The sequence below is a fragment of the Salvelinus sp. IW2-2015 genome, linkage group LG2 (genome assembly GCF_002910315.2).
Source record: "Salvelinus sp. IW2-2015 linkage group LG2, ASM291031v2, whole genome shotgun sequence".
In the NCBI taxonomy this organism is placed as follows: domain Eukaryota; kingdom Metazoa; phylum Chordata; class Actinopteri; order Salmoniformes; family Salmonidae; genus Salvelinus; species Salvelinus sp. IW2-2015.
This window is the reverse complement of record NC_036839.1, coordinates 3,031,116-3,056,043: the sequence shown is the minus strand read 5'-3', so window position 1 is coordinate 3,056,043 and position 24,928 is coordinate 3,031,116. Positions and strand designations below refer to the sequence as shown.

General features: G+C 41.4%; 1 protein-coding gene and 1 long non-coding RNA gene across 2 annotated transcripts in view; both read right to left on the bottom strand.

Annotated features, from left to right (window-relative positions):
• Positions 1–3,361: 3,361 nt before the first annotated feature.
• LOC139028692 (uncharacterized) overlaps positions 3,362–24,928 on the bottom strand; it is an 83,613-nt gene continuing 62,046 nt past the window's right edge. Inside the window, exon 5 of the long non-coding RNA XR_011480932.1 lies at positions 3,362–4,309. This is a non-coding gene — a long non-coding RNA (uncharacterized lncRNA). The remainder of the gene's footprint in view (positions 4,310–24,928) is intronic.
• On the bottom strand, positions 13,397–19,450 carry LOC139029400 (zinc finger protein 22-like). The gene is made up of 3 exons (XM_070449219.1): positions 19,116–19,450; positions 18,488–18,935; positions 13,397–13,869 (listed from the first exon to the last, which is right to left on the bottom strand). The coding sequence occupies exons 1-3, from the start codon at positions 19,182–19,184 to the stop codon at positions 13,397–13,399; spliced, it is 990 nt and encodes a 329-aa protein (XP_070305320.1). The 5' UTR covers positions 19,185–19,450.

The window sequence follows — 24,928 nt, the reverse complement described above, 5'->3', positions numbered from 1 at the left end:
ACTGACATGATGTCAGCTGGTCCTTTTGTGGCAGGGCTGAAATGCAGTGGAAATGTTTTTTGGGGATTCAGTTCATTTGCATGGCAAAGAGGGACTTTGCAATTAATTGCAATTCATCTGATCACTCTTCATAACATTCTGGTTCCCTCCACATCTGCTATAACATCCCTGAGAGAAGATGCTGCCACCACCTTTCAGCAGAAAACAAAGATGACCATGCATGAAACYTTAACCAGAGAATTTCATGAGCATAAAATGAAATATCTGAAGGAAGAACATGAAATGAGAATTCTACAGGTTGAATTGGATATGAAGTTGGAAGAGAGAGGTATGATCCAACAAAGAGACAGTAATGAGACAATAGTGATTACCAGRCATGGTGAACAATATGATATATAAAAAATATAAATGTTTTGTCATTTGGATATTCATGAGAGAGAGTATTTTCTACATATGAAACCAGCCTTGGTTTAGTCACTCATTTAATTTTGTTGCACACTATTTGAATTTTGTACAGAACAAACATTATCAGAGCAAAAATAAGCCATAATGAACACATTCCATATGTAAATGCATCTCATCTAGTTGAAGTGCTGCAATGTGAAGCAACTCCTTGTGCAAGTCCTCGTTGGTCATTGACTCCCTCAGCCATGGACACATCTGCCTCAGTCATGGACACATCTCCCTCAGCCATGGGCACATCCCCCTCAGCCATGGGCACATCTGCCTCCGCCACGGGCACAATCTGCTCCGCCACGGACACATCTGCCTCAGTCATGGACACACTCCCTCAGCCATGGGCACATCCCCTCAGCCATGGGCACATCCGCCTCCGCCACGGGCACATCTGCTCCGCCACGGACACATCTGCCTCAGCCACGGGCACACCTGCCTCAGTCACGGCACACTGCCTCAGTCACGGGCACACCTGCCTCAGCCACGGACACACCTGCCTCAGCCACGGACACATCTGCCTCAGCCACGGACACATCTGCCTCAGCCACGGACACATCTGCCTCAGCCACGGGTACATCTGCTCAGTCACGGGCACATCTGCCTCAGCCATGGTCTGCATGGCATCTGCTTGATGCTGAACATGGGAGGATCAGGACAGTCATGGGTACATCTGCTTGATGCTGATCATGGGAGGATCAGGACAGCCATGGGTCATCTGCTTGATGCTGATCATGGGAGGATCAGGACAGCCATGGGTACATCTGCTTGATGCTGATCATGGGAGGATCAGGACAGCCATGGGAACATCTGCTTGATGCTGACCATGGGAGGTTCAGGACAGTCATGGGTACATCTGCTTGATGCTGATCATGGGAGGATCAGGACAGCCATGGCTACATCTGCTTGATGCTGATCATGGGAGGATCAGGACAGACATGGCTACATCTGCTTGATGCTGATCATGGGAGGATCAGGACAGTCATGCTGCTTCAYGTAGTTGTGCATCACAGCTGTAGCAATGATCACCTTGCAGCATCTTCTTGGCTTGACACCAAGTGTATTGTGAAAACACTGGAATCAATTTTTCCATACTCCAAACATASGCTCGACCATCCCTCTCGTGTGGATATGAGCTCTGTTGTATCTTTGCTGCTCATGTGTTATGGGATTTATGTCTGGAGTGAATGAAAAGTTACTTTGACCATATTACTATGTAGTAATTATTAGTAGACCATGTTACTATGTAGTAACTATTAGTTTACCATGTTAGTATGTAGTAACTATTAGTAGACCATTTTACTATGTAGTAACTATAAGTAGACCATGTTACTACGTAGTAACTATTAGTAGACCATATTACTATGTAGTAACTATTAGTAGACCATGTTACTATGTAGTAAKTATTAGTAGACCATGTTTCTTACCCTAATATCCTCTAAACATGTTACTATGTAGTAACTATTAGTAGACCATATTACTATGTAGTTACTATTAGTAGACCATGTTTCTCACCCTAATATCCTCTGACCATATTATTATGAATTAACTATTAGTAGACCATGTTTCTTACCCTAATATCCACTGTCACCAAGTAGTTGTCCACTATGTTGTCCTCTCTGAAACTGAGACCAGTGAAGAGTTGAGGGAAATCCTTCAGTCCTGAGTTGCATCTTTCCAACAGGCAACAATGTTTGAGAACTCTAAATGAGGAGTGCATCCACCCTGAACATTGATGGACACCCAGTTGTTATGGTTCTGGTACTCCTCAGCATCAGGAGTTGATGGTAAACCAGTTGTTATGGTTCTGGTACTCCTCAGCATCAGGAGTTGATGGTAAACCAGTTATGTTTACCGTACTCCTCAGCATCAGGAGTTGATGGAAAACCAGTTGTTATGGTTACGGTACTCCTCAGCGTCAGGAGTTGATGGAAAACCAGTTGTTATGGTTACGGTACTCCTCAGCATCAGGAGTTGATGGAAAACCAGTTGTTACGGTACTCCTCAAAGTGATCAGAACTTGGAGAGAATTAGGTGAAGGCCTTCCTCTGTGAGACAGAGAGGAAAGTCTTGGCTCAAGCAAAGATATTATCTCCAATGCATTTTCTTTGTACATATGAAAGCGGTCTCAAAGTAATTTAATGGATTACTCCTATCCACAAGRACTGGTCTGGCCTCTGTAATGCATGTTGGTCTTCATTTAGACATTCCAAATAGTCCAGGCTCCCTCACAAACAGCACGAAGCAGAAGTTAAACCTGCCTCTGAAAGATTCATTTAAGCTTCCATTTAGTCTTACAGTAGCTCTAATCCTCCCTCTTGCAATCTGCTTTGTTTAGTCCAGAACAGGCTAAATATACAACTATTTTAAGATAAGTCTGTGCAAGTCGCTTTGAGTTAAGACAGCTCAAATAAGCATTTTAGTCTGGGACTAAGCTTAAGCATTCAATGTGAAACCGGCCCTGAGTGTTTTATATAAAATTACTAAATGTGTTTCTTTCTGTGTTGCAGGGGCAGTCAAGGAATGGAACAGCAAGGCCACAGAACATGACATAAGCAGAGCTGTGGGAGACCACCTCAAGCCCCTGGTAGAGCCGGGGAATGGTGTTTACCACTCCACCACGCCTTCAGCAGGCTGGAAAAGCGGGATTGATCTGTTTGATCCATTTGTTTCAGTTTTCAGTAGTTGAATCCTTTGACGTATTGTTGATTGCAACATTTTTCATCTTCAACAAATTAACTGGGTTGGTTAAAAAGTGATACTAAAATTACATACCAAGCACTATTTTGACATAGTGGAAGATATACTGAAGATATACTGCATTTATACTAAGATGGACCAAGATATGTTGCTTTTGCACATATTTGTTCATTGGTTTTGCAAGAGTGTTAGTCAGTCATTGGGTTCATATGTTCAAATCAAATCAAGCTTTATTTATACAGCACATTTCAGACATGGATGCCACGCAATGGCTTCACAGGAAAAAACATGAAATATTTAATAGACAAACATAAGATAAAAAAACAGAATAACTGAAAAACTAAACTGGAAGACTAATGAGCATTCTAAGTAAATTTCATCGATGAAAATATTAACAATTCACTGCAATATCCAACCCAAAATATCTTGTCTTACTCCATTGTTTTATGTTATGTTCTCCAGCAAGAAAACCAAAAATGTCCCTCAAACAAAAGAGAGAACTAACAACAACAACCAACAAAACAGGTGTGGTTTTAGGAGGGGCTCTGAAAGACACTATGAGGGTGTCCACTGAAAGTTGACTAGTAACAACAACTGGGACATAAGACACCCACTAAATCTGCCCAAGAAGAGGCAAACAAAAGAAAAACCCACACCAAACTTAAAGACAGGAAGCAAACCAAATAGGTAGTGCAACTAAAGGTGTTGACTCTCCACATCTATCAAGACAACTGGAGCACTGGGCCAGACACTCTTAAATAGAACCTGGACCAGCTCAAGTGAAACACCTTCCCACTAACGAGATGGACAAGCCAGCACAGGTGTAACACATACTGACTAACGAGGTGACACCAATCAGTGCACCGAAGACACATTTCGGTTGAATGCATTCAGTCGTAAACTGACTAGGTATCCCCCTTTCCTACGGGCTAAAGTCGAACCTCAAAACACAAATGGAAAAACCAAAGCCTGTAACACCTTCCCCTTTATTAAGACAACAAATATATCCTCTATTTTTGTTGGACAAGTTTGTTCACCACCAACAGAAAACAACTTCCATTTCACATTATAATCAACTACAACGCTTCACCTTCTACAATATAAACATTGTGTCTACTGGCTGTCAACAATTAAAAACAAGAAAAAACACATATTTCTAAATAATAATATACAATAGTATTATTTGTCTCCTTTTTCTTTCTATAGAATCCTAAAACTCACTAGCTTCTAGAACTCTCGTCCCCTTGGAACGAGTCCAAACAAAACTCATCTCCAATAAAGAAAAACATCCAGTCAAAATAAATTGTGATCCATGGCAACGCACTGGCTAAACACAAAACACAACACTTTTTAACTGCCCACCCTTGAGACAATCAGCAACCAAGTTGTCCTGACCACGGACATGTCTGATTTCAAGAGGAAACTCCTGCAATATCCGTAGTAACTTCCCACCTCACTGCGGAGCTTCTCTCTCTCTTCAGGGTTCACTAGATAGAAATGTTGTTGGATCTGGGCCCAGTCCCCAATGTCATGCTCTAGTACATTTGGTTTGGCACATCTGAGAATGAACCCGGATATTATAAAAGCAGGGCAACAATGTCAATATAATTGTACAAAAAAAGCAAGGCTCGCCAGAGGGTGGTCAGGTCTGCTCAACGCATCACCGGGGGAAAACTACCTGCCCTCCAGGATACCTACACCACCCGATGTCACAAGAAGGCCACAAAGATCATCAAGGACAACACCCGAGCCACTGCCTGTTCACCCCGCTATCATCCAGAAGGCGAGGTCAGTACAGTTGCATCAAAGCTAGGACCGAGAGACTGAAAAACAGCTACTATCTCAAGGCCATCAGACTGTTAAACAGCCATCACGAACACAGAGAGGCTGCTGCCAACATACAGACTCAATCTCTGGCCACTTAATAAATGGACTTAATAAAAGGTATCACTAGTCACTTTAAGTAATGCCACTTAAGTAATGTAGGATATGTAAACATTATTAATCTCATATGTATATACTGTATTCTATACCATCTACTGCATCTTGCCTATGACACACGGCCATCGCTCATCCATATATTTATATGTACATATTCTTATTCATTCCTTTACATTTGTGTGTAGAAGGTAGTTGTGAATTTGTTAGATTACTTGTTAGACATTACTGAATTGTCGGAACTAGAAGCACAAGCATTTRGCTACACTCGCATCAACATCTGCTAACCATGTGTATGTGACCAATAACATTTGATTTGAATTYKCCTGACCCCGCAAGATGCATCAGTTGTAAATGTATTCATTGTCTTTTGTTTTAAACACTCCTGTCAATGTTGAGTAAGGACGCACACCTGATTACGCATACAGAAGTAGGACTAGTCTACCTGGCCTGAGCGCAAATTTAGGCCTATAAATGTGCCCATTTGGGGATGTCTGATAGTATTTCTGATTGTCTTAACGCACCACCACTAARGAGTTGAGGAGCTTCTCAAAGTAATTTTTTTCTTCACCTCAACAGCAAGTAAACAAAGTCTAATCAAAATCAATTGCGAATGACAATAGTTCCTTAAAGTATTTTCGTAAAATATTTCCAGCTCTCACCCTTTCGATAACCACTCGGCATGAAAGGGAAAAATGTTATGCTGTGATCCAGTGGAAATGTCATAAAATACCTGATTACTTCTTATCCTTTGCACAAATAACCGACAGCTGTGTCTGTCCTAAACTCACTGGCACGAGAAACTATACCAGAATATTTTATACAATGTTGCAAGCTTGCTATCTCCTTTCGGGCCAACCCAGTTGATAGTTCAAATCAAATGTATTTATATAGCCCTTCTTACATCAGCTGATATCTCAAAGTGCTGTACAGAAACCCAGCCTAATACCCCAAACAGCAAGCAATGCAGGTGTAGAAGCACGGTGGCTAGGAAAAGCTCCCTAGAAAGGCCAAAACCTAGGAAGAAACGTAGAGAGGAACCAGGCTATGAGGGGTGGCCAGTCCTCTTCTGGCTGTGCCGGGTGGAGATTATAACAGAACATGGCCAAGATGTTCAAAATGTTCATAAGTGACAAGCATGGTCAAATAATAATCAGGAATAAATGTCAGTTGGCTTTTCATAGCCGATCATTAAGAGTTGAAAACAGCAGGTCTGGGACAGGTAGGGGTTCCATAACCGCAGGCAGAACAGTTGAAACTGGAACAGCAGCAAGGCCAGGTGGACTGGGGACAGCAAGGAGTCATCATGCCCGGTAGTCCTGACGTATGGTCCTAGGGCTCAGGTCCTCCGAGAGAGAGAAAGAAAGAGAGAAAGAGAGAATTAGAGAGAGCATACTTAAATTCACATAGGACACCGGATAAGACAGGAGAAGACAGGAGAAGTACTCCAGATATAACAAACTGACCCTAGTACCCCGACACATAAACTACTGCAGCATAAATACTGGAGGCTGAGACAGGAGGGGTCAGGAGACACTGTGGCCCCATCCGATGATACCCCCGGACAGGGCCAAACAGGRAGGATATAACCCCACCCACTTTGCCAAAGCACAGCCCCCACACCACTAGAGGGATATCTTCAACCACCAACTTACCATCCTGAGACAAGGCCGAGTATAGCCCACAAAGATCTCCGCCATGGCACAACCCAAGGGATAGTTGATACAATGTTTCAAGTTTGTTGTAGACAGGCCATGTGCAGCCAATGTGATTTCTAGGATATTTATTTTTATCAGGATATTGTCTTCCTGCAGGCTGCAATGTTTATATTGGTTGGCTTTATGTAGGCTATTTTGACATAGTTTGCAATGGCAATAAAAGTTACTTTTAGATTTGTATAATTTTCATTTAGATAGAATGTAGATTAATCACAGACAATGATTTTGAGATACTATTATAAATTAAATGAAACTGTTCCACAAAAATGTGCATATGAAAATCATAACTGGCACATAGATTGGTAGAAATGGTCAGATAAATTGGCACCAAATGGAAAAGGTTGCCGACTGCTGGTGTAGTCTATTACCAGAAACTTCAGGAGAATAACAGCAGAATTTACGAATTCCTTCTAGTCAGGTTATATTGATGACTGGCTCCCTCTAGTCGTTTGTGTGTCTTAATTATTTAATCAAACAGCATGCTTAAAGCATCAGACAAATTATTACATATAGTTGATTTTATAAAAACAAATGGGGCGATTGGTAGAAAGAACAGATGACTCTTGGTTGACCAAGATGACTTGCCTAATTAAATAAAGGTTACATTTAAATAAATTTAAAAAGTGTTTTATGACAAACCATTTTTTACAAATCTGTCAAGGCACCAACTTTGAGAAGGTTTTAAAAAAAATGTTTCAAACCAATTCATGAATGTTATTGAATCAAGGTATGTTTCGCTTTAAACGTAATGGCATGAAAAAAATAAAAATGTTATCTTCTGGTTAGGCTATATTGATGTAATGGCATGAAAAAAAATTGGCTGAATATTATACAATGTCTTATCAACAGCTCTAACAATTTGACCCCCACAGGAAATCTTCACTGGCAATTCTAGAATATACTATATAGCGTCAATCTGTTTAAAATGATAATTTTGACCTCATGGTCCCCATGGTCCAGTCCTTGTATCCATAGTGTAGTGAATTCAGGAGGTAGCCCTGAGCTGAACTCAAACCTGGGTCCAGCGACTGTCAAGCCAACACCTTATAACTGTTATACCAAGATGCCTGAACTTCTTGACGAGGTAGCTAAGTGTTGGGTTACGGTTGCTACAATAGCTTTCTCTATGAATTTTGAGAGTGGTTACATTTCTCCAGCCCCTATCCATCAGCTGTTTATGAAACCAAGTCTCTGGGCAGCCATTTTGTTTCTGTTTTTAAAAAACACATCAATCAACCAATCTGCAGTTGAAACACTGTTTTYGTAATAAGATGATGGGGTTGGAGAAATGTAACTACATTCAAATTCATAGACAGACCTATGGATGCAAGGACTGACCAGCCATGATATCAACATTATAGTTTTAACCATGTTGAGGCTATACAGTGTTGGTTTCATACAGCCAAAAGGAGTGAGAAATTATACCAATATCAGTGGACATTTTGCACTAATGTAAATAAACATAGATGATGGAACATATTCCGTTTGCTGACGTGATGAACCGCTAAGGGTACATAAATATTTACCATGTGTGACCTCTCTGGCTGTAGAAGTGTTCTTCCTAACCAGTCCCTCAACAGCTCTCTGACTGAGCTCCACCTTCAKTGGGTCTTCAGAGGAGAGGAAGGCTGAGGAGGGATGGAAGGATGAATGGATCAGTCAGTCAATAAAGTGTAGAGCTGCTGTCTATGCAGTCTGACAAAATCATCTATTTTAGTAGTTCATTAAAGTAAATTAGGCTAAATGACTGCTGAATAACAACTATCAATCACCTAGATCATGTATTTCAGGTAGAGATACATCCTTGGGACGTCTCTAGCCCATTGAAGTTGACATTTAAAATGTTAAGGTGGGGATTAAGGTCAGGGTTTAGGGTAGGGATTTCCCAAGGATCCCGGATACCATTGACCATAGTGCATTCCTCTGTCTCTTTTACATAGCAGGTGATGGGTTCTGACTTCTGAACTTGAAAATATGAAATATCCTTATTATGTGAAATTGAATGAAACAATAATGTATGTTGATGCTAATATGATGTGCAATATTCCATGATGTTTCTATATGATAAAAATAGCGTAATATATTTAATATGCCATATACTATTTTTAAGTTTCACTAATGAATTTGAATTAACTTAATCATTATGATTCAACGTCAAGTTCACAGTCTCACCTCATACTGTATTGGAGCAGCAGCAGCTGAGTGCCTGGTTCAACATCAGTTCACAGTCTCACCTCATACTGTATTGGAGCAGCAGCAGCTGACTGCCCGGTTCAACGTCAGTTCACCATCTCACCTCATACTGAATTGGAGCAGCAGCAGCTGAGCTGCCCGGTTCAACGTCAGTTCACCTCTCACCTCATACTGTATTGGAGCAGCAGCAGCTGACTGCCCGGTTCAACGTCAGTTCACCGTCTCACCTCATACTGTATTGGAGCAGCAGCAACTGACTGCCCAGTTCACCGTCTCACCTCATACTATATTGGAGCAGAGCAGCAGCAGCTGACTTGATCTGCTTGATGCTAATCCGCATGTTTTGAATCTGAGAGTCGAAAAATGAAGGGTTCAACTGGAGTTGTTCTCAGATCCCCTAAGAACCGTAGGGTTCTTGGTCAATGAAAAACAGCCCCAAAAGGTTCTTCAAAGAACTTGTTAGAAGGTGGGTTCATCGATGGAACCTCCATTGTTGCTGAACTTCTTCCGGGGACTTCGCAATTACAACTGAAAACGCGCGTGCCAATTTTGAATACGACAACATTTAAAAAGGTAAGTTGGGTTGATGTTTGGCTCTGAATATGTCTCGAAATAATTTATATAATAGTATAACATACTAATGAAGGTTCTTCAAAGAAGAAGGTGGGGTTCACTAACTTTATGGAAAAAGGTTTATTCAATAAATCTAGCAACTCCTCTCATACTGGGCCTTAAGGGCAGTTTATTTCAAATGTAGTACCCGGATGGAGAAAATCCAAAATCCAATTATTTACCCAAAAGTGAACACACTCCAATCAGTTTCTGAGACAATTGGCCAGACTTTGTAGACAGTTTAATAATGCTTAAACCTCATCTTTATCAAATTATCCATTAAAGGATTCGTCTACATATGGGTTGTTTAAATTGTATCTAATTATATTCCCAGTATTACTTTATCAAAACTCTAGTAATCGATTATACACACATACAATGTTTCATATTTTCATATATTCACAGAATCCATATAAAACGTAAGAAATTCTTAGGTACTCACGACAARCATTCTATTTGCTTTTTCAAGGACTCTCCATAGCTACYAAGCAGCTCTCCAAACATTCTCCCAGCGGAACCAAAAAATAAACGTTTGTTTCCCGGACAATGACCGGATCGTCAACGGTTCTCTAACCTCCCAGAGACCACGGCAAAAATCAAGCCTCCCAGGAACTATAGACCTTCCGCTGCTTTCTAAAATATCATCCCACTCTCAAAACCACCCCGTGATCTTCTATGATGGCAGTGAAGGAACAGAACCCCAAGATAACGTTATATCAAAGCTTATTATCCACATGTCAATCATCTGATTAAGATGATTGATAATAATCATCATAATCATCTGATTATGTCTGATTGACATATTTCTATACGTTATTATCCAAACGTCAGATTAAGACTCACGCAACTCTCATACCACAGTCGGTCACGCAACTCTCATATCACAGTCTCGCAATTCTCATATCACAGTCACACAACTCTCATATCACAGTCAAACAATGCTATTCCCAAACATACGTGTTATTTTCASAATTCTATCTCYTGGTTAGTTCCTAGGATAATGCAACTCATACATTTAAATCTTTCAATACTTCTAAAATGGGGTCCAGGTTTAAAACAATTACAGGTGCACCTTACTAGCTTATACTATATCATAAATGGTCTTAACTAGAATCTGTGTTTACTAGTTTCCATCCAGTTAGCTGACTGGGCCCTGTTTACACCTCCACACGGGAATACACACTCATAGCCTCCTGACTGGGCCCTGTTTACACCTCCACACAGGAATACACACTCAGAGCCTACAAGGCTTTTCTAAAAACTCCACTTTGCATGTTTCGCTCTCCTCATTCTTAAAAAAAAAAAACTAGGTTTGAGATGTGGTATCCACTCGGCTCGCTGCCTCTCAGATCAAAGGTGGTTCCTTCTGCTCCGTTCCCGAAGTGTGGTCTCCTGAGATTCCAAGTTTGAGGGATCCCTGTGCACCATTTACCCAGGTCGTCAGAAGCGGTCACCAAGAGAAGATTCACATTCCTGTCGCCAATTGTAGTTGTTCATTTCTTTAATATCAAATGAGTCAAACTTATCACAGAAGTCGGAATTATTCTTAAACTAAATCTTTATTCACTTATAAGGGAGCAGGTCAATACAACGCACAAATATAATGTAAATCAATTGAGTGCCCTACGATAATGAAGGCTGGTCGACCCAAGGGACAAATGTATTTTATAGCCAAGATACACCCCTTTCAACCTACATGACCAACAGATGTATAGAAAGGGTCACAAGGTTAAGATTTGTATGAAATATACTTAGAATTCTCAGCAGACAGTATCTGCTGTAAAAACAGTACTCTTTGTGTAGAGACCAGGGTCTGGCCCTGGGGTCATCTCTCCCTGGTACCATATAGAACAGAAACATTAACTCAAGCTCTGGAATGCGGTCTCTTTAGGTTTTATCACCCAAAAGACATTGTAAATCTCCTGTCAGTGTTATCTCCCAGAGGCCCATCCTCAGTAGAACACAGACACAATAGTTCTAAGAACCCTCTATTCTGTTGCATAAAACAACCATTTGATGCAATAAAAGTATTATAACATAATCTTGCAGTTTTGCTCAGTGTCCACTGAAAGTTGACTAGTAACAACAACTGGGACATAAAAGATGTCCACCATGAGACCCACTAAATCTGCCCAAGAAGAGGCAAACAAAAGAAAAACCCACACACAACTTAGACAGGAAGTAAACCAAAAAGGTGGCGCAACTAAAAGGTGTTGACTCTCCACATCTATCAAGACAACTGGAGCACTGGGCCAGACACTCTTAAATAAAACCTGGACCAGCTTAGGTGAAACCCCTTCCCACTAACGAGATGGAAAAGCCAGCACAGGTGTAACACATACTGACTAACAAGGTGGCACCAATCAGTGCGCCCTACGTACTAACGAGCTATACGTGCTAAAATCCAAACCTCAAAACATAAATGGAAAAACCAAAGACTGTAACACCTTAAGAGAATGTTTACCAACAGAAAACAACTTCCAATTCACATTATAAATCAACTACAATGCTTCACCTTCACCAATATGAACATGTGTCCACTGGCTGTCAACATTAAAAACAGTTAATGTTTTAAGATATTTTTTCAGGTTGGCACATGTGAGAATTAACCCTGATATTCTAAAAGCAGGGCAACAATGTCAATATAATTCTACCAAAAAATTGTCAGTTGGTTGCATAAATAAATATCATTACTAAATGTTACATGAAATGAAAATATGAAATAGCCCCAATGTTAAAACACAGTTTTAAAGTGTCCAAATCAATAACCAATATGCAGAAACAGTTTGGGATAAATTGAAAACCTAAACKTAAAATGTGCTATATAGACAAACATCTGCCACTATAATTATATTACTTGTATTTTTTTAAACAAGCACTTTATAAATTGCACAGGCACCAAAAACGCTGCTGTTTTGACGAGTAGCAATAAATCACTGATATCGATTAGGGGGAAATCAGGTTGTACGTGCTGTTGTAACTAACACAACTAAACAAAAACACATGGAAATGGGAGATATATTTTACCTCACTGATTAGAGGACAACCTGCAGAAGACAGTCAGCTACATTTTGGAGTGATGCCTTTAAATGTAGGGGTCGCTAAACAAAGGAACTCAACACTTATTTGTCATCACTCATCGATATCATGCTAAAATCATTTGTGCGAGAGGAGGGAGATGAGGTTGCACGTCCTGTTTAAACTAACAGCTCAAAAACCACACGGAATCTGGGAATAATGTGTACATCACTGGTTAGAGGACAATTTGTAGAAAAAAGCTAGCTACATTTTGAAATGTTGCATTTTGATTCAAGTGGGTCACCAACGTGGTAAGTGTAACACAACTCTTTTTTTTGTTAGTCACTTTTTGTTAAATCACATAAATAGTACTCTTCCATTTCAGAGCCTGGATTTCCCCCTGAGGCTAATATCCATATAATGTTGAAATCAATTGATAAGGGGGAAAACGTTTAAGGTTCTACATTGTGACATTATTAAAATACTCTTACTGCAATGTTTAAAAAATTCTTCATTGTGACATTAATTCATTGATATCATGAAACAACTCCTTCATGTATGTATTTTCTGATATTTGATCAGAGATCTTATATCAGATTATCTCTGGTCAAAGCTATGAGATTTCTCTCCTGTGTGTGTTCTCTGGTGTATTGTCAGATGGCCAGATCGAACAAAACTCTCTTCCATTGATCACTAGCATAAGATTTATTCCCTGTGTGTGATCTCTGGTAGTATTGTGAGCCAGATCGAACAAAATCTTTTGATCAAGCCATAAGATTTATTCCTGTGTGTGATCTCTGGTGTATTGTCAGATGGCCAGATCGAACAAAACTCTTCCCACATTGATCACAGCCATAATATTTCTTTCCTGTGTGTGATCTCTGGTGATTTGTCAGACTGCTAGACTCAGTAAAACTCTTCCCACATTGATCACAGCTATAAGGTTTCTCTCCTGTGTGTGTTTTCTTGTGTCGAGTCAGATTGTTAGATGTAATAAAACTCTTCCCACATTGATCACAGCTATAGGGTTTCTCTCCTGTGTGGATTCTCTGATGAATTTTAATGCCTAATGAGGTGAATCTCTTCCCACAGTCAGAGCAGCAGTGAGTTCTCTTCCCTGTGGATCTCTGCAGGTGTTTCTTGAGGTGTTCTGATCTGGAGAGACTCTTCTCTGCCTCTTCAGCATCATGATGTTGTTGAGGCTCCCCGGAGGATCCACGACTGTCCCGCCTCTCTCCTATGTGAATGACAAAGTCAGACAGACAGTTAAAGGCCCACAACAGGAGAAATCCATAGTTTATTTGAGGTAAAAGGTGATGCCCACATGATAAGGAAATTATATGTTTTTATGGTAATGACTAAAATATTCCATCCTGTCACTGTATAATTGAGTGAAATGTATCAGAATCATAAGACTAGAATTCTKTGTGTGTTCATAGGACAAGTTAAGACCTTATTATTTAGCAATGTAGGCGAGACAGTGTGTGCATAGGAAAAGAGGAACTGTCAACGGACAACTTGTGACAGGCAACTTGTGACCACTGTGAAACTGATAACAGGAAGGAGGTCTCCCCACACAGGGAGGGGAGAAACCGTTAGGCTAGCAGTAGATTGTGTAACACGTTGCAGGATATGATAAGCAATGTATGTGTTGGAGAAGACTTGTAAATAGCATTGACAGTGTTAGAGAAGAGGAGGGGCATTTATAAGGGGTATGGTATATGGTATGACCAAATGTGAGGAATATGTGCATTGTATGATTTTCAGAGCTCGCTGAATAAAGAACTAACCTTTTGCAGACTTCTGGGACTTTGTCAAATTCTTCTATTAACCGGGGACTTACAACCCCTGAGMAATTGGTCAAAGTATATAGTGAGTTTTGAGTTAATATCAGTGGAACTAGAAATTCTCGTGACACTAGATCATACCCAGGAAGTTGTACAACAATTGACGTCTGTTAAATTATTTGACAATTAAGACAGTCAACTTAGCAACAATCATATTTAGTCTTGTTTTCACATTAGTAGTAACTAGAAATAAGTTATTAAAGTTGTTGAAATCCTAAGCAGTGTGCCTGACGATTTTTGGTCTCCAATATAGGCCCCTTTCTGTGTTAGCTAAAATTGCAGAACGAGGGCAATGCGCACATAATTTGATTGCATAAACACCTCCCTGCTAATGAGGAAACCGCTAGTTATGAATGTAGCAAACAATGGTGAGCAAAGATTTTAGTTTTTCACGTTTTATTCTGAATATTAAAACGCAAGATCAGGAGTGCTACTCAAGGAAACTCACACTCACAATTTACTAATTCACCACCGTGGGTGAAAACTCAGGGGAGTTCGCATAGGCTGACAGCAAAAATAGCCTCCATTTACAGGTTGCTTATAAGTGCATTTCACTTTAAATATGGATTATAATTGTAGGGCTCGCTTGAATCACCTGCTTAATATGTTTGTGTTATTGTCGCAAATCAACTGATTTATAGTTAAACACTTCAACTAGAAAAATGCTATTTGGCTAGCTTTGCCATCAGCCTGACAACATAGACCTACTGTAGAACCCACAACTTCACCTAGCAATAACACAGACGTACTGTATAACCCATAACTTCAACTAACAACATGAACCTACTGTAGGACCCATATCTTCATCAAACAACATACACCAACTGTAGGACCCATAACTTCACCTAACAACAACATAAACCTACTGTGGGACCCATAACTTCACCTAACAACAACATAGACCTACTGTAGGACATATAACTTCACCTAACAACAACATATACCTACTGTAGGACCCATAACTTCACCTAACAACAACATAGACCTACTGTAGGACCCATAACAACAATGAACAACCAAATAGACCTAGTGTAGGACCCATAACATCACCGAACAACATAGGACAAATAACTTCACCTAACAACAACATAGACCTACTCTAGGACCAATAACTTCACCTAACAACAACATAGACCTACTGTAGGACCCATAACTTCACCTAACATATACTTACTGTAGGACCCACTAACTTTCCACCTAATAACAACATAAAATCTACTGTAGGACCCATAACTTCACCTAACAACAACATAGACCTACTGTAGGACCATAACTTCACCTAGCAATAACACAGAACTACTGTAGATCCATAACTTCACCCAACAACATAGACCTACTGTTGGACCCATAACTTCACCTAACAAAACATAGACCTACTGTAGGACCCAAGACTTCACCTAAGAAAACATAGACCTACTGTAGAACCCATAACAACACCGAACAACCACATAGACCTACTGTGGGACCCATTAACATCACTAACAAACACGTATACCTACTGTAGGACCCATAACTTCACCTAGCATACACAGAACTACTGTAGATCCATAACTTCACCAACAACATAGACCTACTGTGGACCCATAACTTCACCTTAAACAAACACATAGACTACTGTAGGGACCAAACTCACCTTAAAATAACATAGACCTACTGTAGGAACCCATAACACACCGAACACAACATAGACCTACTGTAGGACCCATAACATCACTGAACAACAACGTATACCTACTGTAGGACCCATAACTTCACTAGCATAACACAGAACTACTGTAGACCATAACTTCACCCAACACATAGACCTACTGTTGGACCCATAACTTCACCTAACAAACACATAGACCTACTGTAGGACCCAAAACTTCACCTAAAATAACATAGGACCTACTGTAAACCCATAACAACCACCGAACACAACATAGACCTACTGTAGGACCCATAACATCACTGAACAACAACATAGACCTACTGTAGGACCAATAACTTCACCTAACAACAACATAGACCTACTGTAGGACCCATAACTTCACCTAACAACAACATAGATCTACTGTAGGACCCATTATTTAGGATTTCACCTAACAACAACATAGACCTACTGTAAGACCCATAACTTCACCTAACAAAAACATAGACCTACTGTAGGACCCATAACTTCACCTAACAATAACATAGACCTACTGTAGGACCCATAACTTCACCTAACAATAACATAGACCTAGGACTATATATAATTTAATATTTCAGGTGAAACATGGAAACTAAAATGTCTTTGTCATGACATTTCATAACCTGATCACCAGATAATTTTGTGAATAATCCAACTAGGCTACTCTATAATGTGTTGTCATTCTAAATGTCCTGAATAAAGGCAAATGGCTCTGTATGTTCTACAATAGCCTATCCATCAAGGAATAGTTCTCTACGCATTATGAGCTAAGTATCTCTGTGCGCAAAGAGTAACGAGACGCTCCTGTAAATCAAGCAGACAATAACACATTATAAACATCAATTTGTTTGGGATGTTGGATCCAACGTGGAGCACGGCATAACTGTCTTTACCAGAGTAATGAATGAAGAAGCACTTTAGTTGTTTTTGCATGTCGTGATGTTTGTCATTTGACTGTCATTCAGAAAATTATTTCCTAGATCAGCTGATGATAGTTGAACATGTGACTGTAACTGAACAGCTACAGTATTAAGAATTATGTGTAATTATTGAAGAACCACGTTAATGACAGTATCCATTTGGGTGTTGTCTGTAAAGTTAAGGTGACTCTCGCTTAGAACCATTGGATTTAGCAAACTGAAATTATTTAGGATTTCTGTGCCCACGAAAACTGTTTTCCCAGCGTAATATAAGGAGACACTAAGTGTTACGTAGTTAGAGTGCATTTCAGAGATCTGAAAACAAAAAAACTGTCCAACAGCAAGATCCAGTATTTAAGTTGAAGTTCATCATATGACAAGCTTAACGTTATGACTATAACTACTGTTCCCTGAAGGAGCGAAACTAGGTACAACATACTATTAAATCCACACCTCACTGGAAGCCCCGCCTTCCACAGGTGATGAGGCTCGGATTCATGATTCATGGAAGCCCACGGATTCATGGAAGCCCCGCCTTCCACAGGTGATGAGCCTCGGATTCATGCATAAAATTTTATACCGCCCWTCACCAACCCAGGAAGGGGCGATGCCAAACAGGRGTTGTACCTATTGATGACTGGCTCCCTCGAGTAATTTGTGTGTCACCCTGGTTCAAGTAACCCTGGTTCGAGTCCAGACTGTATCACAGCCGGCCATGATTGGGAGTCCCATAGGGGGTCGTCCCGGTTTGGACGGGGTAGGCCATCATTGTAAAAAATMATTTGTTCTTAGCTGAGTTAAATAAAGGTTCAATTTAAAACAAATTTAAATAGTGTTTTAAGATAAACCGTTTTTACTAATCCGTCAAGACACCAACTTTGAGAAGGGTTTAAAAAAAAMATTTCAAACCAATTCATCGATGTAATTTAATGTAGGTAAGATGTCTGAACTTCTTGACGAGGTCCCTAGGTTTTGGGTTACGGTTGCTTAGGAATAGGATACAAATAGGAATTTGAGAGTGGTTACACTTCTCCAGCCCCCATCCCTCAGCTGTTTACCAAACCAAGTCTCTGGGCAGCCATTTTGTTGCTGTTTAAAACCTAGGTTGTCCCTTTAAAAAAGCCACATCAATCAATCTGCAGTTGAAACATTAACAAAGCTGTCTTGAGGCTATACAGTGCTGATTTACATTGGAATAAACATTGGAATAAAAAAAKCTTATTTGGGGTTCTGATGGTGTACAACAGTTGAACTAAGCTCATGAGGCATGTGTTATATTTTTCAAGAATCAATGGCTATAAATAAATAATTTAAAAGTCTAAATCTGGATGTAGCTATTTCAGATTTCCCCTTTAACACCAAACATCAGTTCTACAACTGAAGAGTTTGTGCCTCTGTTTTTAAGACAGTACTTACTAGTGTTAATCAGGGAACGGTTTCTCAAAACCATCTTATGGCTAAATTCACCGTTAGAACCATTGGATGCCTTAAGATGCCTTTGGGAAACCGGGCCCAGATATCCAGTTTCCTCCGCTTCTTCCTCCTCCTTTTTTGATGTGGCAGTCATCTCCCCCTCCTCCTCTTTCACTCCATAAACTGCATCCTCCTCTTCTTTTACAGTAACATCCTCCTCCTCCTCTTTCACTCTGAACGAGTCTTCCTCTTCTTTCACTTTAACGTCTTTCTCTTCTTCTTTCACAGTAACAGCCTCACCCTCTACTTGTTTTTGTATTGTAACASCCTCCTCTTTCACTCTGAACGAGTCTTTCTCTTCTTCTTTCACGGTAACAGCCTCAACCTCTACTTGTTTTTGTATTGTAACAGCCTCCTCTTCCTCCTCCTCTTTCACGACAGTTATCTCTCCCTCCTTCACTCCAAAAACTGCAACCTCCTCTTTCTCTTCCTCTGCTTTTACTGTAACAGCCTCCTCTTTCACTCTGAACGCATCTCCCGCTTCTTTCACTGAAACGTATTTCTCTTCTTCTTTCACTGTAACAGCCTCACCCTCTACTTGTTTTTGTTCTGTAACATCCTCCTCTTTCACAAGAGATTCTTTCTCCGTCCAGCAGACCTCATCTTCTTTATCAGGAGGAGAGTAGCTTAGTGAACTCATGGTCGGTGATGTTAGCTAGCTAGCATTAGCGACTAGCCTAGTTCTAAGCTAACTTAGCAAACCAGCTAGCTGACAAACAACGTAAATATATCATTAAATGGGCCAACAAGTACATACGACAGAAGTGTGTTTAATACACATCGACTAATATACACCAAAACAGTGTAAAGAGCGTGAATGTTGTAGCTATGTTTGCTAGAAAGCTACCGAGGTGTCTGACTAGCTGTTGTTSAAGAAGCGTCCCGTCCACTAGATTATACGTCACACTGGCAGCATCGCCTGAACCTAAAAGACGCACATCGCCATCTGCTGACTGGAGTGGGCAACGCAGTTGAGAAACCAAACGTTTATTTTTCATTTATTTCATAAAAGTTTAATATTATATTAAGTCGTTCAAAGAGAAGCATGTGTTGATTGATTCGTGTTTAATGACTGAAAAATGAAAACAAACTTTACACCCACAACATATTTTCATTGAACCATACTTATGCCTCTGGGGTCAAAATGATCCATGTCAGATCTTTTATCATAGCCAAAAATGTGGTTTACTCAATTCTATTCAATTTTTCATGACTTTGTCAATCAACTTGTCGTTAGTAAATCTAAATCACGGTTTAGTGTTTCTGTATCAAAATGTACTTTTAACAAATTCAAATCCTTTGGAGTAATTTTGACCCCAGCCCACAGCACCTTTGATAAATAGGACGTTTATTTCAAATCAAATCACATTTTATTGGTCACATACACATGTTTAGAAGATATTATTGCGGGTGTAGCGAAATGCTTGTGTTTCTAGCTCCGACAGTGCAGTAATATCTAACAAGTAATATCTAACAATTTCACAACATATACCCAATACACACAAATCTAAGTATTTGAACATAGGTTTCTCTGTAGACATGATCCATCCCACCAGAGGGTGGAGGGACACCTGTATCAGTGGCTTTGACCAGATAGACACTTGCAGACACACAGTATAGTGCCTCCCATGTACTCTCCTAAGATTGGACTTTTCTATACCACGTATCACGTGACTGTGTATAAACTTTGATTTGATCGTGTACAAAACTGCGGTAGAAAAGTAAAGTATTCAGACCCTTTCACATTTTCCACATTTTGTTACTTTACAGCCTTTTGATTTTTTRCCCCCTCATCAATCTACACACAATACCCATAATGACAAAGTGAAAACAGGTTTTTAGAGAGTTTTGCAAATGTATTTACTTAGGTATTCAGACCTTTTGATATGAGACTCAAAATTGAGCTCAGATGCATCCTGATTCCATTGATCAACCTTGAGATGTTTCTACAACTTGATTGGAGCTCACTTGTGGTAAATTCAATTGATTGGAAATTATTTGGAAGGTCCCACAGTTGACAGTGCATGTCAGAGCAAAAACCAAGCCATGAGTCCCAAAGAATTGTCCGTAGAGCTCAGAGACAGAATTGTGTCGAGCACAGATCTGGGGAAAGGTACAAAAAATGTCTGCAGCATTGAAGGTCCCCAAGAACAAAGTTGTCTCCATCATTCTTAAATGGAAGAAGTTTGGAACCACCAAGACTCTTCCTAGAGTTGGCCGCCCACCAAACTGAGCAATCGGGAGAAGGGCCTTGGTCAGGGAGGTGAACAAGAACCCGATGTTCACTCGACAGAGCTCCAGAGTTCCTCTGTGGAGATGGAGAACCTTCTAGAAGGACAACCATCTCTGCAGCACTCCACCAATCAGGCCTTAATGTAGCAATGATTAATTGTCAAAATGTTTCAATGGACAATCTTGTAACTTTCTGTGAAAGGTGTCAGCTTTATGAACTAACAGGTATAAATGATGGGTTATGAACGAACAGGTATAAATGATGGGTTATGAACTAACAGGTATAAATGATGGGTTATGAACTAACAGGTATAAATGATGGGTTATAAATTAACACATCCTCTGTGAGCCCAGACATTTCAATACATTCAGGATTTCTTACGATCCATGTGCAATGAATATGGTTACCTCTCTCTCTCCCTCRCCTCTTTAACCAGCAGCCATGTTGTTGTCATTCCACTAGGGACCTGTTTTCAGCATATGGTTCCCTCTCTCTCTCTCCCTCAATCTCTTCTTTAACCAGCAGCCATGTTGTTGTCATACCGCTAGAGACCTGTTTTCAGCATTTTAAGTCTCCAGTCAATAACCGGTGCACTGGAATTATCCCTTTACACATGTACAGCACTAGAATTATCCCCTTACACATGTACTGCACTGTAATTATCCCTCTACACATGTACTGCACTGGAATTATCCCTCTACACATATACTGCACTGGAATTATCCCTCTACACATGTACTGCACTGGAATTATCCCTCTACACCCTCTACACATGTACTGCACTGGAATTATCCCTCTACACATGTACTGCACTGGAATTATCCCTCTACACCCTCTAGACATGTACTGCACTGGAATTATCCTTCTACACATGTACTGCACTGGAATTATCCCTCTACACATGTACTGTACTGGAATTATCCCTCTACACATGTACTGCACTGGAATTATCCCATTGGCTGGCAGAAACTTACTGTTTTTTTTTATTGGGCCATCAAAGCTGGCTCAGTGATTTTTGTGATTGAAATGTAACCAGTGTCACGCCCTGACCTTAGTTATCTATGTTTTCTTTATTATTTTGGTTAGGTCAGGGTGTGATGAGGGTGGGTATGCTTGTTTTTGTATTGTCTAGGGTTTTTTGTATATCTATGGGTTTTGGTATGTCTAGGTATATGTAGGTCTATGGTGGCCTGAATTGGTTCCCAATCAGAGGCAGCTGTTTATCGTTGTCTCTGATTGGGGATCACCTAAACGAACTACGCCCCTAGCCGTCACTTCCGTCATCATGAAGTGCTTTGAGAGACTAGTCAAGGACCATATCACCTCCACCCTACCGACACCCTAGACCCCCTCCAATTTGCTACCACCCAATAGGTCCACAGACGACGCAATCGCAAACCACACTGCACACTGCCCTAACCCACTCGGACAAGAGGAATACCATGTGAGAATGCTGTTCATCGATTACAGCTCAGCATTTAACACCATAGTACCCTCCAAACTCGTCATCAAGACTCGAGACCCTGGGTCTCGACCCCCGCCCTGTGCAACTGGGTCCTGGACTTCCTGACGGCCGCCCCCAGGTGGTGAGGTAGGTAACAACATCTCCCACCCCGCTGATCCTCAACACTGGGGCCCCCAAGGGTGGTTCTGAGCCCTCTCCTGTACTCCCTGTTCACCCACGACTGCGTGGCCATGCACGCCTCCAACTCAATATCAAGTTTGCGGATGACAATACAGTGGTAGGCTTGATTACAACAACGACGAGACGCCTACAGGGAGGAGGTGAGGGCCCTCGGAGTGTGGTGTCAGGAAAATAACCTCACACTCAACGTCAACAAAACAAAGAGAGATGATTGTGGACTTCAGAAACAGCAGAGGGAGCACCCCCTATCCACATCGACGGGTCAGTAGTGGAGAAGGTGGAAAGTTTTTAAGTTCCTCGGTGTACACATCACGGACAAACTGAATTGGTCCCACCCACACAGACAGCGTTGTGAAGAAGGCGCAGCAGCGCCTCTTCAACCTCAGGAGGCTGAAGAAATTCGGCTTTGTCACCAAAAGCACTCACAAACTTCTACAGATGCACAACGAGAGCATCCTGTCGGGCTGTATCACCGCCTGGTACGGCAACTGCTCCGCCCACAACCGTAAGGCTCTCCAGAGGGGGGTGTTCGAGGCTGCAGACCGCATTCACCAGGGCAAACTACCTGCCTCCAGGACACCTACACCACCGATGTCACAGGAAGGCCATAAAGATCATCAAGGACAACAACCACCCAAGCCACTGCCTGTTCACCCCGCTATCATCCAGAAGGCCGAGGTCAGTACAGGTTGCATCAAAGCAGGGACCGAGAGACTGAAAAAAACAGCTTCTTTATCTCAAGGCCCATCAGACTGTTAAAACAGCCACCACTAACATTTAAGCGGCCGCTGCCAAAAATACTGACTCAACTCCAGCCACTTTAAAAATGGGAATTGATGGAAATTATGAAAAAATGTACCACTAGCCACACTTTTAACAATGCCACTTAATACAATGTTACATACCCTACATTACCATTATCTATATGTATATCTGTATCTATATCATCTACTGCATCTTGCCATCTTTATTAATACATGTACCTACCACTTTAAACTATGCCACTTTATGTTTACATACCTACAGTACTCCATCTCATATGTATATACCGTACTCTAATACATCTACTGCATCTGCCATGCCGTTCTTACCACCACTCATTCATATATCTTATGTACATCATTCTTTATCCCTTTACACTTGTGTGTGTGTGTAAGGGTAGAGTTGTGAATTGTTAGGTTAGATTACTGTTGGTTATACTGCATTGTCGGAACTAGAACACAAGCATTTCGCTACAACTCGATTAACATCTGCTAAACCATGTGTATGTGACTAATAAAAATTTGATTTGATTTGATTTGATTTGATATTTAGGTTGCCATTTTCCCTTTTGGTTTGGTGGTTCTTGTCAATGTGTAGTTGCCCTGTCAGCACTCGTTTTATATAGCTTCACATTCGTTTTGTTACTTTGTTAGTTTGTTTAGTGTTTTTTCTTCATTAAAAGAAGAATGTATTCATATCACGCTGCGCCTTGGTATCCTCCTTACAATGTACCGTGACAGAACGAACCCACCATAAAAGGCCAAGCAGCGTGAAAAGGAGGATAGCGTTTAATGGGAAATGGACCTGGGAGGAGATACTGGATGGAGCAGGACCCTGGACAAGAATGGGAATATCGCCTTCCGAAGGAGGAAATTGAGCAGCAAAAGCGAACGGCGATGTTATGAAGAGAAATATAAACAAGGCAAGCACGAGAGGCAGCCCCAATAAAAAAACAAATGGGAGCACATGAGGAGATTGGCTAAGTCGAGTTGGCTCATGTCTCCAACTCTCGTGCTTACCATGGGGAGCGTTGACTGGTCAGGCACCGTGTTATGCAGAAATGCGCACGGGTGTCTCAGTTCGCATTGCGATCTATTCCAGCTCCTCGCATTTGCCGGGCTAGAATGGGCATCCAGCCAGACGCATTGAGCCAGTTCTACGTTCCAGATCTCCAATACGTCTCCAGGCCAGTGTGTCCTGTTCCTGCTCCCGCACTCGCCCGAGGTGCGTGTCCTCAGCCCGGGTACCACCAAGTTCCAGCACCACGCACCAGGCTTCCAGTGCGCTTCCAGAGTCCAGTACGTTCTGTTCCTCCTCCCACACTCGCCCTGAGGTGCGTGTCCTCAGCCCAGTACCACCAGTTCCTGCACCCGCATCAGGCCTCCAGTGCGCTTCCATAGTCCAGAGCTTCGGCGACAGTACCCAGTCCGGAGCTTCCGGCGACGGCCACAGTCCGAACCTCCTACGACGGGCCACAGTCCGGAGCCTCCAACGACGGGCCACAGTCGGAGCCTCCAACGACGGGCCCACAGTCCGGAGCCTCCAAGACGGGCCACTGTCCGGAGCCTCCAACGACGGGCCACTGTCCGGGCCTCCAACGCGGGCACTGTCCGTGGCCTCCAAACGACGGCCACTGTCCGTGGCCTCCAGCGACGATCCCCGGACCGGGGCCTCCAGCGACGGTCCCCGGTCGAGGGTCCTCGGTCCGGGCCTCACGCGATGATCGCTGTCGGCAGAGCCCTCT